The following is a 17,673-nucleotide window of genomic DNA, read 5'->3' as shown; positions in this document are numbered from 1 at the left end:
GAGGGAGGAATGGGGACTTGAAAGCGGCCAAGCTCAAACCCTCGAATTTCATTACTTTATAGATACCATTAGGTTCGCAAAAGTTCCAGCTTTCTGAAACATACATTATTATGGCAAACAATGGGGAATGCAAGTTTTTCTGTTAGACCAACCCATCCAAACTCCGTTCGTCAGCACTTAAAACCAACTTGGACAAGAACTTTTGCAAACCGCTGCAAGTAAACACACAATGCTGGCCGAACTAACTCAGATTATCCTTTGACGATAGATGGCCATATGCGTGTATCATAAGCACTTGCACTCTCATCGATGCCTATTACTCACATTGGTTGGGCCGAAAGGTTGGCTATTTTCAAATACAATGGCTACAGGCACACACAAACACACATTGCGTACAAACTAATAGGATCACAAAAGGATAACATCTATCAATGACAATCTAACCGACCCAACATTTGTACTTCAATCCATTCATAATTTCATCGACTTTGAACCCAAGGGAAGTTACAACTAGAGCGCATCGGGAGAAACGTCGCCAAACGTGTTGCGGTCGATAGCGCTGTAAGCGGAGAAGGGGGCATCACCTGCTTCAGAGACGGTATCGATATGTTCCTGAAATAAATATCAAAGTTAAGCGGGTGTAATAAGTAAGTAATGTAATCGACGAACATCGAAGTAGTGGCGTGCCACGCTGCGAGGTGCTGTGATAAATCAAGATTAGTACACCTCAAGTTTAAGCAAAAATTGCTCAGGCTCACTCTTTGGAGTGCGAGGTAATCTGCAGGACAAACCACTTTGCATAATAGAAAACGCGACCAGTCCGGTCCTGAGAACACGTTATTAATCTTGGAAACTAGGTGAGCCTGGATAACATACCATCCTGTCTGATGAGACGCTCCTAACCCACGACCATCATCACCATGGAAGAACTCGTGGAAGAGAACATAATCGCGGAAGTGAGGGTCGCGATCGAGTTTCTCGTCTCCGCCGTTGGTCGCGCGACGACCCTCCATATCTCTTCCAAAGATATGAATGAGCCGATGCTGAATTTCGTCGGCGACCTTGGCCAGATCCATATAATCGCCACTTCCGGTAGGGCATTCAACCTGGAGATCGTTCCCGTAGTATTGGTGGAATCGTTGAAGGGACTCGACCAGCAGGAAGTTTACAGCAAGCTGACATAGATGTCAACAAAGCATCAGAGATAGATCATTGGACTTACCCAAATAGGGCCACGCCAGTTGGAGTTACCACCGAACATACCAGATCTGGAATCACCAGGCCAGTATTCAACACCGAAATCTTGGCCCTTCACGTTGATCGACCATGGGTGGTCCTTGTGGTAAAGCGACATCCTGCCGTCCGATCAATATCAATAAGGACAAGAAGCATAGAGAGCTACGCACGATCGAATTCCGTAGTCGCTGAAGAACTCGGACTCATCAAGCATCTTCTCTAGAATTCTCACCAGACGGTCCTTGTTCGTGAGCGCCAAGAGCCTACGCTCACCCCTTCCGCGAGCTATTCGTAATTCAGTAACCAGTTATCTTCAAAGTCCGTTAGCTAATTACCTTTCATGTTTGCCATGTTACGTGCTGAAATCTCCGGTCGATTGTCAATAAACCATTCCATACGTTTCTTGAACCCAGGGAACCTATTGATCACACTTGGTTCCAAGACGAGCGTTGCGTACAACGGAATCAATCCGACAAGTGAACGGATGGGCATTTGTTGAGAGTGAGATTCGCCCCATTGAATGGCATCAAAGTAGAAGCCCTCCTCCTCGTTCCAAAGGGATAATTCGTTATCACCTTGGCGGTAAGTCATGGCATCGGCGATAAAGATGAAATGCTAATCAGGTTATGTCAGCTATGACGCACATATACCCTGGATTGGGGGATTACCTCGAAGAACTTGCTTGCAATATCCTCGTACACGCTATTATGCTTGGCAAGCTCAAGTGCCATATTCAGCCTAATGCGGTGTATGTTAGTCATGTAAATATGAAGATGATGTGAAGACTGACATGTTCAAACAATAGAAAGCCATCCAGGCTGTTCCGTCTGCTTGACGGAGTACACCTCCGGTCGGCAGGGGTTCACTCCGGTTGAAAGCACCAATGTTATCGAGCCCCAAAAATCCTCCTTCAAACACGTTGTGTCCCCCGCATCTTTGCGATTTACCCACCACGTGAAATTGAGTAAGAGCTTCTGGAAGACTCGTTCGAGGAACGGGACGTCCTCGTTTCCTGTCAGTTTTCGCTCGATCTTGAAGACACGGAAAGTTGCCCTGTGGGGTAATTGAGTTCAAAAGCGGAGATAAAGTTAGGCGAAAGTGGAGGGTTCCCCGGATATCACAGGCCAGAGGTCAAGGGGATGGGTATAGGGGAGCGTAATAATATGACTGGATCGCATATAATGATTTTTAGAACCATATTTGGTACTTACCAAGCGTGTACCGGAGGGTTTACATCGGAAAAGTTCCATTCGTAGGCAGGTAATGCACCATCAGGTTTCATATACCACTCTCGAGTAAGCAAATCAAGCTGCTTCTTCGCGAATGCTGGGTCTACCATCGCCAATGGGATACAATGGAAAGCAGTGTCCCACGCGGCAAAGAAGGGGTATTCCCACTTATCAGGCATTCTGGGGTCACAGTTTAGTACGGAATAATGACGCACAAATTATTCGACTCACGAAAGAACATCGGCAATATGCAAGTGTCTCCACTCCCTATTCCTGACCCACTTGCGTTCCGGAGGTGGAGGAGGCTGAGCGGGGTCACCTTCCATCCATTCCTTGTGAATAAACTGGTAGAACTGCTTGCTCCACATCATTCCTGCCAAAGCTTGACGCATAATCGCCCTCAAATCATCTGTGACACCTCCGGACCCAGTGGAAAGCCGGGCGTAGAATTCATCTGCATCCTGGCGACGCTCGTCTATAGTGTCGTCAAATAACTCTTCATCCCATATCGACGGATCCTTGTTTGGGGTGTGAGGGGTAAGTTTGAGACGAACTACGGCACAACCTCCACGGGGAGGGACCGCCTTGAAAACGTATTGCGCCCCGCATTTAGTACCCTCATTTTTCGGGTTAACAAATGGCCGATCACCCCTTTGCTCATCCCAGGGGCGAGGAGGTGCTCGTACAGTGGGCGTGACCGGTGACTTTCTGATCGCTTCCTCTGTCTTGCCCTTTTCCGCAAGGATCTCGGTTTCTCTCTTCTCAGTGCCAGTGTCGTCGTCGATAAGGGGGCGATGCTCGGGGACGATATGGTCGTGGAATGCATCCTTAACATATGGGCTGGAGTTCTTGCCTCCATACAGACGCTCGTAGTTTGTATCGTTCTCGGTAAAAAGCATGTTTGGAGTAACTCCATCACCTTCGACCTCGACAACATCTTCGCCCTCTGCAATAGGACCAACTGGGGGAGGAGAAGGGATGCAATACATGTACGGGGGGGTTGAAAGTTTCTCGTTGGTTACTTGAACAGTACCTGGAGCGATGAGCTTCAGTTGTGGGCGTGGAGGAGGATTATGAGTCCAGGACCAGGTATTAGGGAACCAAAGTTGAGGAATGATATGCAGGTCAGCCGGCTCTGGCCCGCGATTGTAAGCCGTGATACGGATAGACATAGCTTCAGGGTCGTCTGCATCTTTAGCGTACTCGATGAATACGTCCCAGTATCGATCATCCTCGAACGCCTCAGTATGATGAATCTCGAACTCGGGGACATCGCGACCGCGGCTGACGCTCTCGCGGACGAGCTCTTCGTATGGGAATCGGCGTTGAGGATATTTGTACAGGAACTTCATGTAAGAATGCGTTGGCGTAGAATCCAAATAGTAGTAAAGCTCCTTGCAGTCTTCACCATGGTTTCCCTCAGGACCGGTCACACCAAACAAGCGTTCTTTGAGGAAGGGGTCTTCACCATTCCAGAGGGCAAGGGCAAAGCACAAGCGCTGGTGGTTGTCAGAGACACCGCCTATTCCATCTTCGCCCCAACGGTAGGCGCGAGAACGAGCGGCAGAGTGAGGAAAGTTGGCCCAAGCATCTCCATTCCCAGAATAATCCTCACGAACAGTGGCCTGGATTAAAATTAATTAGTCTAAGCATTCTTGAATTGATGGAATTTACGAACCCACTGCCTTTCGGCAAGATACGGTCCCCAACGTTTCCAATGACGCTCCTTGCGCCCATCTTGCTCCAGACGATAGTTCTCAACACTGGTATAGGAAGTTCCGAGAGCATCGAGAACCTTCTGGCGGTAAGAGCGCGTATCTCCTTGGGGCTCACTCTCGACCTCCTCTTCGACCTTGGGCTTATTGGTCTTGGGCAAGGGAACTGGTGCAGCGGGTGCAGAGATAGGTTTGGGAATATCAATAGTTAGCCCTTGATCAGTAGTAGGAGCAGCGGCGCCCTCTGCTCCCCCAGCGGCCTGGCTGAATATCTTGTTGCGAATCTCCTTGGCCGTCGACATCGTGAGACCGCGCGAAACTAAATAGCGGCAACGATTGGAGTAGTGGCAACTAAAAGTTTGAATACACCCGAGATCAAGTCTTGTTGCTGGTCGTAGGAGAGAATAAAAACTTGCCCTAGGAGCGAGCTGCTAATGAACCCCGGCCAAGCGTGATTCAGGATCGCCCAAATCCAGATTCTCACGGTCTGATATGACGCGTCTCGATCCGATTACGATCACGTGATATGCAAGAGTCTCGATCTTCGCGGGTTGGATAATTCCGGGGGTGTCCACGACACTACCTGATGGCCTCAGAAACATCCCATCTTACACACCGTTATTTCTCTGGCGCATACAAGTAGGATAGTTTGCACACGCGCGTAAGAGTTTTTGTGGGGTCCGGAACAAAGTCGCCGGACGGTTATTGTGAAAATACCCGCAGGTATTGCTCGATCAACTTCTAGGTTGACATTTTATCATGTGCTGCTCCTTGGATTCGTCCATGACCTCAACTCGCATGCCGTGTAGGCGAACGTGACTCTTCGGAGCATATTAAATCAATGCCTGCACAGGCTCAACATCGCCACTGGTGCAGGTGCTTGGTTGTGAGACAAAACTATGCACAAATGATACGTAAATCACGAGCGTGAAGACCGAAAAATACGCCCGATGCGTTCCACGTCGACACGATCAGCCGGTAACGGTCCTATATAGGATTCGTACAGCCACCTTTCAGTAAGCCCTTTCCCACACTTACCAATCGCAATCACTTAATTTCATCCAAAAATTGAGGTTACAACGCAGCTCTTATTGTCGCATCGATGCCCGACGAAAAATTCTCTTCACCCATCAACAAATTGCCACCAGAGCTATTATCAAAAATCTTCATCACATTTGCCACTTCACTCACTGCGCACAACTATCCATTTCAAAGCTTTGCTCACTATGCGATAAAACTTTCGAGCGTGTGCACTGCTTGGAGACAGGCGGTCAACTCTACGCCAACACTCTGGACTTCAGTTGACTTTATGCGGCAAGGACAATCCCTGAGCGAACTACGGCATATACACCTTTGCCTTGAACGTTCCCGTAATGCACCACTCCATTTGCGCATCGGGAGGATGGACTTTGAGTGCCCACTTCCCGCCATGAACGTAGAACTTTCTACTCTAATTCACTCTAGCGCGCCCCGGCTAAGGTCTCTTGCCATCGCATTTTGGCGTTTTGGGTTAGCCAAAGAAATACTTGGGACTTTGGATGCTTTAGGTGCCTCTAACACACTACACGAGCTAGCCCTCTACGCAACGTCGGGTGACAAGCTACTTTATGCAGACTCTGATTTCCTCCCGCGAGAATCTCTTGATCGTATACTTTCATCATTGAGGTATCTTTACTTGGATAGCGTTTCCCTTGATTGGAATATGGCGTATTTATCGTGCCGGAACCTTGTAGAATTGCAGTTGATAGAGATTCCCATGAACGGCTACCCTACCTCTCTACGACTTGCTCAGCTATTAGAAGGCAACAAGGGTCTACGATCCATTAAATTCTCGCGATTCGAGCTCCGCGATTATACTGTCTATCCTGGCCAGCAACCATAGAACTTCCCGAGCTTAGCTATGTTCAAATATACATGCACCCGAGGTTCATCGCCTGGTTTTTCGGTTTACCGATTAAGACTGCATCGGATCTTAATCTGTGGTTAGCGTCGTACTTAGTAGATGCATACATAAGTCCGGTCAGAATTGCCCTCAACTCTTTCTTTGAACGACATTCCATAACTTCATTGTGTCTTTCGGGAGATTGGCTACCGCTTCCCTTTGTGGCAAGGAACCTTTCAAAGTTAAAGATGCTTAGAATATACGGTCATTATCTCGGGAACTACGCTTTCGTAGGAATGGAAGAAGCAGCTGATTTATTCCCTCACTTGCATGCTATTGATATTTTCGAATGTGTCGCTCAAATAGAAGATATTGAGCCCGGCTTTCGAACGCTACTTTCTATTCCGTCGATGAGAGATATTGGGATAGTTGGAGCCAGCTTATATGCTCAGAGATTTTCTGAGCAGACGCTATTGGACATGGATAGGACAAGACAGTGGCTTGTCCATGGTAATGTCAGTGCAGAATTAGTGACTCTCCTCAGACACAATTTTACACCTTTACGACCCCTCTAAGATGATGTATTTAACCTGACACATTCAATATATTACAATTTTGTTTAGTCATAATTTGATGACGTTGAGGCATTCTTCATTAAACTTTTTTTGTGTGTCAGCGATGGAGGCCTGAACGACTATGGTGATCCTCCTTAGGCTAACTTTGCACACCGGATCAAATTTAGCCGGCTCATGATCATTTGCTTGATCAGGATCTGGCCATGCATTTTAGGTAACAAACGGGTGTATGTACGGCCCACCATAACTCGATTGGGTGCCAGGTAAGGTTTGGGTACGCTTAAACTTTGTTCGAAACCCGAAATTTAATACCATCTTCACCACAATAGGCACTGTTCTGTGCTCAATGGTTTGAGGCGATGCACAGATTTCAACATGATCTTCCAACCTCCTACGAACGGCTCCAGTCAGCATACTTTCAAACCAAGCAGATTTATACCGCCTAGATGTCAACCGCTAGCCAAAAATAGGCCCATTAGCTTACATCTCTTGAAAGAATGATTTAAAGCTACTAATACCATGATGTCTTATCTCGATTATATCATTAAATTACTGAATAACACTGGATGGTAAATATTAAATTAATGTGCCTCTTCTATGTGCCTTAAACACAGTGGCTGCTCCACAGTAGCTAGTGCGAGTCATTGTGATGAAGCTACAAGACAAACGGATTAGGCAGGAGGATTGCCTTTCGTAGCGTTGCAAATTGTAGATAAGGTAAGCTTTGTAGACCCACGTGATCAATCCACTGATCCTTACATCCTCTGTTCTTGTTTCATCGCCGGGTTCGGTGGCATTCATATAATTGTCAAAATGGCAAGTTATCTCAGTTGTCATTGCAAGCTCTTGATATAGTTAAAACCTCATCCATAGGCGCCTCGTGGTCTCTCTGTCGAAGAAAAGCGCGTCAAGCTAGTTGAACTTTTTCACGAGACTAGGGACTTCTATCAAGTAGGTATCTCACTATCGATTTTCTATAACTTTGAGCTACTTGTGCTCTTTATCCACCTTTCACTTCTTTGATGGTGTTCTGACTTCATTATGCTTGACCCAATACGTATCTGAACTGCAACGGCTACACTCAACCCAAACGTTAGCTCAAAGAACTTGAAAAGCTCGCGCCGAAAATGAAAGGAATTGGTAGGCGCTTTCTGTTATCCTAACGCCTTACTGGACTAATAACAAGCGCATATATTTCGATCCCTATTATCCTTCCCCTTCACAACGCATGATCTAATTTAGTCTCCCAAAGCGTCAAAGAGGTTCTTCAGGGGCTTGTAGATGATAATCTTCGTTTCAATGGACAAGATAGGTAGCTCGAATTGTGAGTCCTCATGATTCATACACGCAAAGTGTCTATTATGTTGAGGAAAATAGTCTTTTGGAGTTTTCCCAGTGCAAGAGGAGCGTGCGTATACTTTACCTTTTATGTCCTCGGAAGGCACTGATTGCTTTTTAGAATGGTATGGGCGGAGCGTTCCATAGATCTTCAGGATGATGACGTAAATAGTTAACACATAGTCATCTGCAAGAGAAGAACTCGCGGCTTTGGAATCCAAGGTGACCTTGCTTACCAATGAAATAGACACGAGATTCGACAAAGAGAAGATACGGTACGCTCCTCTTTGGCGGCTGATCGTAGATACACCACCGTTTATATTACACTGATACAGGAAGAGCGCCATATCTCTCGCCGACTTGCACAATTGGCTGATCCCGCAGTTTTAGAACGTAAACGACGGGCAGTAGTCTTGGCGCGCGAGGCGGCGTGTAGGTGGACCGGTAAGTTTTATCGGCTGACAGGAAGAAATCATTGATAAATAGTATTGATTAGATAACCATAGCGTATTATTCTCGCATATTACTAGAACGCTTGGGTGTGAGGCGGGTGAACTAAGGGAGTACCTTGGCATAGGAGAGGACTATGAGGACATTGAGTAGGCACACGGTTGGGGTTGCATCGTAGAGAGTTCATCATATTTGTCGAGCCTCTCACACCGAATAAGACCTGTAGGTCGTATCAGTGGTTAAGGTGTGAGGGGTGAACTAAGGGAGTACCTTGGCATAGGAGAGGACTATGAGGACATTGAGTAGGCACACGGTTGGGGTTGCATCGTAGAGAGGTCATCACATTTGTCGAGCCTCTCACACCGAATAAGACCTGTAGTTTGTTGAAATATCAGTCTCCCGGATCCGATATGTAATCCTTACGCATGTATTTACTGACGTTTGGACTTAGTATATAAAAGTGTTCCGTATCGATTCTCGTGTACCTCAGTTCACATCATATAGTAGAGCTGAGATACAATATCGTCTATCTCTACGTGTTTTTCAACATAGTTCGTATAAGTGTTAATGTTCGAGCTGAAATATAAGTACATCCAACTGAAACCATAAGTTATCTAGCACCGAGCGTACAAAAGGTGTGTTAAGCGACCGAAATATCTTCTCATGTATTGGTGAATGCGCCCAGCTCATAGACTTTTACGTACTGCAATGTCTGCTGCAAATTTCCCAAGTAAACTAATATGTGAATATTTTGCCAATTTGCTGAGCATATTTTATGTCAGAAGAGTTAATAACGGTAGGCATCGCGTCCCTTGAGGTAGCAGTTTTACAAAGAACTCCATTCACGAGTTGTTGAGCACCAATTTAAATATTGTATTTGGGCTATAAAAATCGTGTTCTTGTCCATAGATTACTGTATTAAATAACATTATGAAATCTAAGGTGTGCGTCCTTTGGTCTAGTTACTGGATGACAGTAGGTCGGCTCATACTACGATTGGCTTCACTTTCTGTAGCTTGCTGATCGTGTCGTCGCTCAACTGTAAGTGGGCCTAAGGCGCGCTGCGATGGCATCAAAACTAATTCATAGTCAGCCATGCAACACACCTTGACCATATCTGAGGTGTGAGGGCCAGCCACTGGTTGAGCGAGATATCCTCATACTTGTCAGAGTTGAAGATCTCAAGGAACTTGAGCGTCGTGTTCCCTATGTTCTCGACATAGTGCCCAAAAGATGGAGGAACATAGCCTAAAAAACTGCTTAGAGCCCGAGTACATGAATGGATGGGACTAAATACCAATATCTCCTGCTTGATAATTAAAGGTTCGTGCGTTGCCCTGTGCGGCAAAGACTGTATGCGTGCTTCGCCCTCGCTATGTGCGATTTTCAGCACCATTGCAATTGCAGAGAAATTCAGCTTCAATCACTTACATGAAGTAGACCATTCAGGCTGAGTTGGATGCCACTAATAATGGAATGTTTAAATCGGACCCTCAGGAGCCACCTATAAAACTCACGTGAAGCTCGCGCATCCCGCCGACCTCAACAGTGACCTACATATGACAAAGAATTAAGCAATTACCAGAGCACAGACAGGCAGATAGTGATAGTTACCTCCGCGAGTGCGATAGTCTTGCTGACTTCGAATGTACGTGAGTCGACAACTTTGACCGTCCCGCGGGAAGCTAATGGATACAATAAGTCTCGATCTTTCTTTAATCAATTTTATCCTCATGTACCTTGGTAGAGTTGGCCTTGCTTCGGCAAATGTATAAGGCAATGTAGATACTCCTTGCGGGCTCTTCACTCCTTGCTCCTCAGCGCTGCCTGTTGGAATGGCACTCGGTAGCATCCACAGCTGACGGTCTGGAATGTGATCAAAGGCAGAGGCGTTGACCTGGAAGTTCTTGCTCAAGACTTCCTTAGGAACAGGGCCATCCATTCCGTAGCTGAGAAAGTGGAGTCTTCGCTGAACTCTCCGTCGTCGAAGACCTGTGAAACATATTAGAGTACAGAGTATGGTAGGTGTACATACAAGGAGGAACTCGCAGCCATCAGCGGTATCGTTCAAGCCCTGAATCACATGCGGAATACAGGAGGGAAGTACCAAGATCTCCTGGATACTGAAAAGCGGATTGGGTTAGTTTGTACTTTATGGTTCGCATTCCCAGTGCGAAAAAAGACAAGCTCAGATGACGTACGACATCAGCGATGTAGTTCTGACCCTCAGAATTCACAACAACAACACGACAGCTTCCCTACGAGACCAAATTAGTCATAAACCTCAAGGGAATTGCAAAGTCTCTACTCACCTCCAGAACATAGGCCCACTTACAAAGAGAAAATCAGGATTATTGACTTTTAGTTACTATGATTGTGCAGTATACATACCTCTGCAGTGATATGCCAGTGCAGCTCACTACATGAATCGTCAGAACAGCTGCCGTGAACCATCATGTCTGATACTCACCGAAGCGCTCCTCTTTCAAGCGCATGTTTACACCGGCCATAGTCGTCGCAATAGGCATCGAATGAACTGAGCGGGAGATATATGATGAGGTACATTTGGTACGACCGCAGCTATCTAAGACGCACCATTTTGCTGACGTGCCCACCCACCATCCTGAACACGATTGTGGGACAAACTGAATGGCCACTTTACGTTGGATCTTCCCACAATCGGGTGAGTTTGGGTAAATAATCAGCCAAACATCAGCTTACACTGCACCATTGTCAGTAACTGGGGCTCGCCAGAAAGTCAGGATTTTGGCGGTCGAGAGGAATGTTCTGAGGTCCAAGGATCTTGGCACCCTTCGATCCGCGGACAGGCTCAGGGAGTTCGTTCTGGAACTTGTCCAGGTACGACTCGTTCAGGTCGCCCGATGCGTAGGGCACTGTAGGGCTCGGGTGGGACGAGTCAGTCGTTGATGAAGGAATGTTTGTTCTAGACGACGATAGTAGTAGACGGATCCGCTACGACTGAAGAGCTCGAGTCGACAGCTGGAGCCGGAGCGCCGAGGACGCTCGCAGATAACGCAAGAGCCAAAGTGAGCGGGAAGTGCATCTGAATATATCGATAGTATGAGAAATAAGCGATTTAGCTAGAGAAATTCCCTGGGTGAACTGTCGGCCCGATGACGGTTTATATCGTCGGTGGGTTGGCTCAGCCGTTACTCTGTTTCGCGTCATTTTACAATTCGATCCGGCTCGCGCCAGCCCATGCCATAACTTCCAAGTACGAAATCCGCAAACACATACGGCCAGATTTTGATAAGTACTGCATCTTACTCGTTATTGGATATACATGGCGCTTCAACAGTTTCGCCGGCGAGCTTCGGCGCCGTATCAATGTACGGTGTTCAAAAATAGAGGGAGATCGAAGTATTATCAACGGTAATGAATAAGGATCTCATAAGATAGTGTACCTAGAGTGCAACGACTATGATTCATGATTACGGCCTTGAGCTATTTTGGTCACGCCTGCAATTCAAAGTAGGGTTTAGAAGAGACGATAATCTAAAAATAAAGTACACGGGCTGATGGCTTAACGCTGTTTAATTGCCACCCGTTCTCTTTGTCTGAGACTCCTCATATCTTGTGTTATAGGTCAGCGAGGTGAAAGAACTCCACCCAACTGCCCGACCGAGATTTCACGCTGATATGGACCCGAGAAAAGAATCGGAGTCGTGTAATGAAGTTGTGTACTGGCTGTAGTGAAATTTAACCGGATCGTGAAGTTTCCTGCATATCCGATAGCGTTCGCAATAGCGTCACTTCGATCAGCTTCGGTTCGAGTAAAGGTATTTGTAGTTTCAATGCAAACGGATATCTAGATAGTACCCGAGCAATGAGTTACGGTTATCATTCGAATTCTAATCTAATACTATGAACAGGTACACAGTTTTGCGAATTTAATTATTCGCGCCTCGTTCTTGTACGCGCTTATACGATCCTTATGACCGTAACTCTAATTGAATCATCCCGACATTTTCAACCTTACTGCGAATTTGATGAATCTATCTCTGATTCTGAGCTCCTCTGTAGTGTGGTACAATGCCCGATCAGGAAGACGACCCTTGATTTTACAAAATTGCTCGAGGGCTTACGTACGCGAACAGCGAGCAATATGTTATTCATTGATTCACAGCGAGCTTGTGGTATGCCATATTGACCAAGAGCCGATAGCTAGAAATTCACTACCGACTGAATGTCTCTACAGCCCAGATTTCAGCCCTGTTAAACTCATGATGCTCGGACCTACTTGAAGCTGTTACACTATTGGGAACTTTGGGGCTGCGGTATTTTGGTGTCTATATGATAATTGACGTTATCTGGGACCCGGCTCTTCTGATTGTTGCGGTCGGCTAATTATAACTGCAGAAGATGGTGATAAGAGGCTGAGAGTTCTTTCGGTAGGTCCTGGTCCGCAGTTATCCGATCTATAATAAATCAACATCAATACATATAGATTAGCCGATATTTGGGAAGGAGACTCACCGTGACCGGAGTAATCCTATTTGTGGTACATGATACACACCTGCAATTATGGTTAGTCGACTCTCTGTGGAAGAAGGACAGTAATAATCATTACATCTGTTTTAGTTTGGACATTAGTTCCACAGTTGTCTGTAAGCGAGCTACGTGATAGGGGTTTAAGAATTACTTGTCAAATTATTCGAAAAGAGCCCGTTTCGAAGCAGGGCCCTTCATAGGGCAATGGTAACGAGCCCAGAGTTAGGCGTGGGGGCCCTCCCAGGTAGACAGTCACGTGATTGTCGATTATGCCCAATCAACCATCCATACTTCCATAGCGTATTCGATCCCTCGTCGCACTTTTTACTTTCTTGTTTCTCCCACATACCGTCCGATCTCCTCTACTCCCTGTCTCGTGAATCACCATTCCTGCTGTTTTTCATTGCTCCCGCCCCCCAGCCTTGCTCGACTATCGTCAGGCTTGGCCACCCACCAACGTTCTGCTAGCGTCTCGGTGCTCCTCATCCATGCGCTCCGTACCGGATCCCTCGCCCCTGTTGATATCTGACGACGGTCAGGTATGCATACACGCATATATAATATATATATATTATTTCTATTCCAAACCTCTTCGATGGGTACATGAAGTTCTGGCTCTACTCATGTAATACTCCACATTAGACTTGATTAGAGTGGTTATTCAAAAACCATTTCGCAAACTCTCTATTAAGTGGCGTTGGTTACGCATATATGGCACGTTATTAATCAATTAATCAACTAACTGAGGGAGGGGCGCGGGAATCTTAGTAAATGATGTCCGGTCATTATAAGCGCTAGAATAAACGTCGAAGCTCGAGGAGCTATAGAGGTGACTAGGTGGGGTTGTGTAATTTCCTATGGTACCAGGAAACCACAGCGTCAATTATCACCCCCGGTGACACTACGGGTCACACAGACCCTTGTTCGATAGCAGCAATTCTACGATAGATTTATATCGTAGTAAATCCAACCGTGTTATCACGGATACTTTGGAATTCTGTAATCGTTAGTTCCGGAGGAACGTGCCCAATCACGGTTCTCCTTTCGCCTTCAGAGTCAAGAGGTGGTCGATCCAATGCAATTGTTTGTTAGACATGGATAGGTTGCGATGTTATTTTACTTTCGCGTGTTACTGTACTTGGGTAACCTTGGCTATTTGAAATTTGAAATCGAAGGCTATGGAGCGTTGAGCCATGCTGAATGTCGGAGAGATCTCGTCTGGTCAAGGTCTAACAGAGTCATTACTTCTATTCGGCTTGATACTTTCGCTATATAGATTTACGGTCCAGTTATCGAAAATTGGGGAGAGAACACTGCATCAATTTTACTTACTGCGGATATCCAGGATAGTTAGTTCTAATCTAGCTGTGTGAGCAGCTGGACTAGATTCGCCGCTGGATGAATGGAAGAGTTCACGAGTCGTGATGGAAAACTGTGCAACGCAGCCATCAGTGATAGGGCTTCCTCATTGGGATGCAGACCGAGCACAGCTCGGCAGCACGCCGATAACATCAGGGGGATCCACGTATCAAAGGGACTTCAGTTTGGCTGACAGATAATAACCTACTTTACTCCCCTAAATCTTTCTTGCATAACAATGTCGGAGAACGTGCAAAAAGCGTGGGTTTCTCGTCCAGTTGGTGGTATTCCAATTTCAGACGACTTGGGCCCATCCATTGTATTCGCAATGCTCTACGCGCTCTTGCTGCCCAATATAATCTACAACTTTTTCATTCGCAAACCACGCGCATGGAACGTCATCCAGATTTCAACGGTCATTTTTGCGGTTGAACGTATAGCATGGTGCATTATACGTGCTGTTCAAGCTGCACATCCCGAAAGACGTTCTTCCGGAGGATTGATGAATTATGTGCAAGTCACTGTTGCACTCGGGTTCGTCGGGGTGAGTTTTATACTCTATCTTTGAATAGCCACCTGGCCTAAGATTGAATTACACAGATATCAAGCGAGGCCGTCAAACTCCTTCGCTGTACACTTGTGAATACCACTCTCCCCGAAACGGTGCATCCAAAGACCGGAGAGCTGCAAGACAGTTCTATCGATACTTTTGTGTCTTTTTCGAGCTTGCTTTCCTGGGAGCAACTATTCCTGGCATAATTGCAGGTGGAAAATATAGCTCTGCGCGCTTCGATCAAACAAGAGCCGATAAAAACATTGAAGCTATTGTCAGTTGAATTTTGAAAGCAATATGTTTGTATTCTAACTGGCTCCGGTACAGAAAAGCTAGTTCAGGTGTTGCACTTGCCCTACAGGCAAGTACAGTCCTCGTTTCGCTTCTGGCAGCGTTCAAAGTCAAAGAGATAACCGTATGCGCTGCTTCGAGCTCGCATCCCTAACACTCCTCATCGTATGTGTTTTGTGCTCCTACATTTGTTTTCTCCAGAGCTCATGTGTCTATCCTAAGATGTCTGTACCTATGTATCGTCTCTGTGTCCTTGGCATCCGCACGATCGACGTTTTTTACCCCAATTCCGAGCTACGATCGTGCACTTTTCTACATCTTCCACCTCGCACCTGAATGGATTTGTGTTAGTATCTTGCTCGGCACCAACGTTCGTGCAAGGTTTGAAACAGGCAGGTGGGGCGACTATGAACTTGCGGAGCGTGAGCGGGACGAGAGACTAAAGAAAGCTGAGGAGAGGCCAAGCGGCTGCAAAAAAGCCCACCTACAGGGGGCGAAACCGTTTAAGCCTGTCTTTTTTTTTTACTAACGCTTTTATTTATTGACCCTGCAACTTGTATGCTGTCTCTTGGAGGTTTCATCGACTATGTATTACTTGTTTTAGTACTTTAAGTCGTGCTGGAGTCAAGCATCAAGTGTCTTCGATCTAGAGTAGCCCATAATCTTTGCAAAATAATTATAGCTTGGCCTTGTACTAAATGGCTCATAATCGTGCCCATTCACAACAAGAGTACTTATAGATATCTACATCCAGCTGGAGTATCATTTTAACGAAACCGCGTCAAACAAAATAGAGGTATACCGTATGATATATTACTTGGTATTTCCTCCATACCTAAGAAGTTAATATAGCATGAAGACTGAGATGTCAACATAAACGGTACGGATACATAACAATCATAGAAACCAACAAGCCTGTACGAAGGCGTGCACATAGGAATTTAACAAAGGAAGGAATTTCTTAAAATGCGTTGGGCGAAGAAGTGAGCATATACATATATGTGTGATGGTATAGTAGAAATCGGAAAGCAGGGCATAGAGTATACTAAGGATAAGCATTTCGTATGTATAATAAGAGCTCATCCAATAAAGTGGCGTCCATGGGCCAGCTTTTTAAGTGTTTAGCAAAGCGTTGATCGGCTTGCAATTGTCCTCTTGATGAGTAATCTAGTTGTTATTGTTCTTTACCATGATACTCGTTTGAGTGGCGGATGGATTAAAGCTTACCTCGGTAATTCGATAAGATGCCAGGTAAGGTTCTGTATGTATATATGGCATTTGACTAGAGCCCGATATCGTTAGCTCCGGCCTCAGTACAACAGATACATTTTGCTGCTTACTCTTAAGCTTTGAATTATTGCAAATATTCCTACGTGGTTCTATAGGTTCTATAGACTCCTGGGAATAATTGTAATCGATCGTGTTTCCAACAATATACATGTATAACATTCTTGACTCCTCGCTAGCGTTATATGCTTCTTTCGTTCGCCGACGCGGGCTAGGTCCACTGACAACTCGAGTATTCTCGAGCGAGGTTACCTTCAAATAGTTTAGGTTGTTCTGTAAAGAGTAGCGGTATGTTTCGACAGCCTTTTGTCGGGCATGGAGTGTAGCTGTGTGATCGCCTGCTTGTGAGTGGACAATGGACATCTACTCCAGTAGTTGGCAGCTGCACAGAAGTAACATAGTCAATTACGTAAGAGCATAAGATATAAAAAACGAAGCTCACTCTCATAGGATGTGCTCATTGATACGTGCTTGGTGTTTGGTAGGATTGTGTTATTCAGCTGGGATTGAGTATCTTCAAGGTAGGTTTGGCCGGTGGTATCCACATCGTAGAATGAAAATCTCACCAACAGCTAATAGATGAGATATACCTATCATTATGCTCCCTGGCACGCACTTTAAGTATGCCCCAATCATTTCGAAACCGCTTGAGCGGATACCCTCATGATAGGTATGATTTGCACAGCCTGGTGATTGTACGTTTGGCGCTCATCTCTGAGTGTTTTGAAGTCAGGAACAATTTCATGTACCGATATGATTGGCTTGATTGCAACTTTTCAGAATCTAGGCGATACGTATTTGCTGATCCATGAAAGCCTATCCGGGATTATAAGATGGTGTGGGCGCCACCATTGTCTATGAAGACGCGGTTTGACGCGCAGCACGAGGTGGAGTAAGCGCCGATGCTCGAGGCGGTGCCGGGGCTGAGCGCTACGCATTCATCTGCAAAAATGAGCTTTGCTGCCATGAGATCATGGGCAGCCCATGGCACTACTAAAATGAAGGGCTCTCATAAATGTTGGTTGATAGGCTAGTATCCAACATATATATCGAACCGAATTCACCCAGAGTGAATCAAGTCGACGCGAGTGCCCTAGTGGCCCCACACCACATTACCTTAATCTCCTAAATTGCAGAGCGTTTATTTAATATGGGCAGACGAAATACACCACATACAGCCCAAGGGTTTGCTTCGACCATGCGCTCAGCCGTTACGTCTCTCCTCTCCTTTGTAGCACTACCCGTC

The 17,673-nt window shown here is 46.0% G+C and overlaps 5 protein-coding genes across 5 annotated transcripts; 2 read left to right on the top strand and 3 right to left on the bottom strand.

The window, feature by feature from the left end:
• Positions 1 to 510: 510 nt before the first annotated feature.
• On the bottom strand, positions 511 to 4,482 carry RhiXN_06964 (glycoside hydrolase family 63 protein; the record flags this gene model as incomplete). The annotated part of the gene is made up of 13 exons (XM_043326780.1): positions 511 to 612; positions 670 to 701; positions 759 to 826; positions 877 to 1,175; positions 1,223 to 1,355; positions 1,407 to 1,521; positions 1,572 to 1,851; positions 1,905 to 1,974; positions 2,027 to 2,170; positions 2,233 to 2,289; positions 2,448 to 2,645; positions 2,697 to 4,090; positions 4,144 to 4,482. The coding sequence occupies 13 exons, from the start codon at positions 4,480 to 4,482 to the stop codon at positions 511 to 513; spliced, it is 3,231 nt and encodes a 1,076-aa protein (XP_043185252.1).
• Positions 4,483 to 5,282: 800 nt separating this feature from the next.
• On the top strand, positions 5,283 to 6,062 carry RhiXN_06963 (F-box-like protein; the record flags this gene model as incomplete). Its single annotated transcript, XM_043326779.1, has 1 exon — positions 5,283 to 6,062. One exon carries the CDS (start codon positions 5,283 to 5,285, stop codon positions 6,060 to 6,062), a length of 780 nt encoding a protein of 259 aa, XP_043185251.1.
• Positions 6,063 to 9,460: 3,398 nt separating this feature from the next.
• On the bottom strand, positions 9,461 to 10,990 carry RhiXN_06962 (oxalate decarboxylase; the record flags this gene model as incomplete). Its single annotated transcript, XM_043326778.1, has 13 exons — positions 9,461 to 9,503; positions 9,532 to 9,673; positions 9,723 to 9,794; positions 9,857 to 9,890; positions 9,943 to 9,978; positions 10,040 to 10,110; positions 10,165 to 10,183; positions 10,233 to 10,417; positions 10,457 to 10,541; positions 10,627 to 10,683; positions 10,738 to 10,755; positions 10,817 to 10,844; positions 10,896 to 10,990. The coding sequence occupies 13 exons, from the start codon at positions 10,988 to 10,990 to the stop codon at positions 9,461 to 9,463; spliced, it is 885 nt and encodes a 294-aa protein (XP_043185250.1).
• A 168-nt stretch (positions 10,991 to 11,158) lies between these two features.
• On the bottom strand, positions 11,159 to 11,489 carry RhiXN_06961 (oxalate decarboxylase; the record flags this gene model as incomplete). Its single annotated transcript, XM_043326777.1, has 2 exons — positions 11,159 to 11,369; positions 11,392 to 11,489. 2 exons carry the CDS (start codon positions 11,487 to 11,489, stop codon positions 11,159 to 11,161), a joined length of 309 nt encoding a protein of 102 aa, XP_043185249.1.
• Positions 11,490 to 14,534: 3,045 nt separating this feature from the next.
• RhiXN_06960 (mRNA-capping enzyme) lies at positions 14,535 to 15,055 on the top strand (the record flags this gene model as incomplete). The annotated part of the gene is made up of 2 exons (XM_043326776.1): positions 14,535 to 14,840; positions 14,897 to 15,055. 2 exons carry the CDS (start codon positions 14,535 to 14,537, stop codon positions 15,053 to 15,055), a joined length of 465 nt encoding a protein of 154 aa, XP_043185248.1.
• Between the last annotated feature and the right edge of the window lie 2,618 nt (positions 15,056 to 17,673).

This window comes from Rhizoctonia solani, chromosome 13, assembly GCF_016906535.1.
Source record: "Rhizoctonia solani chromosome 13, complete sequence".
Classification (NCBI taxonomy): domain Eukaryota; kingdom Fungi; phylum Basidiomycota; class Agaricomycetes; order Cantharellales; family Ceratobasidiaceae; genus Rhizoctonia; species Rhizoctonia solani.
This window is presented reverse-complemented; position numbering and strand designations above follow the sequence as displayed.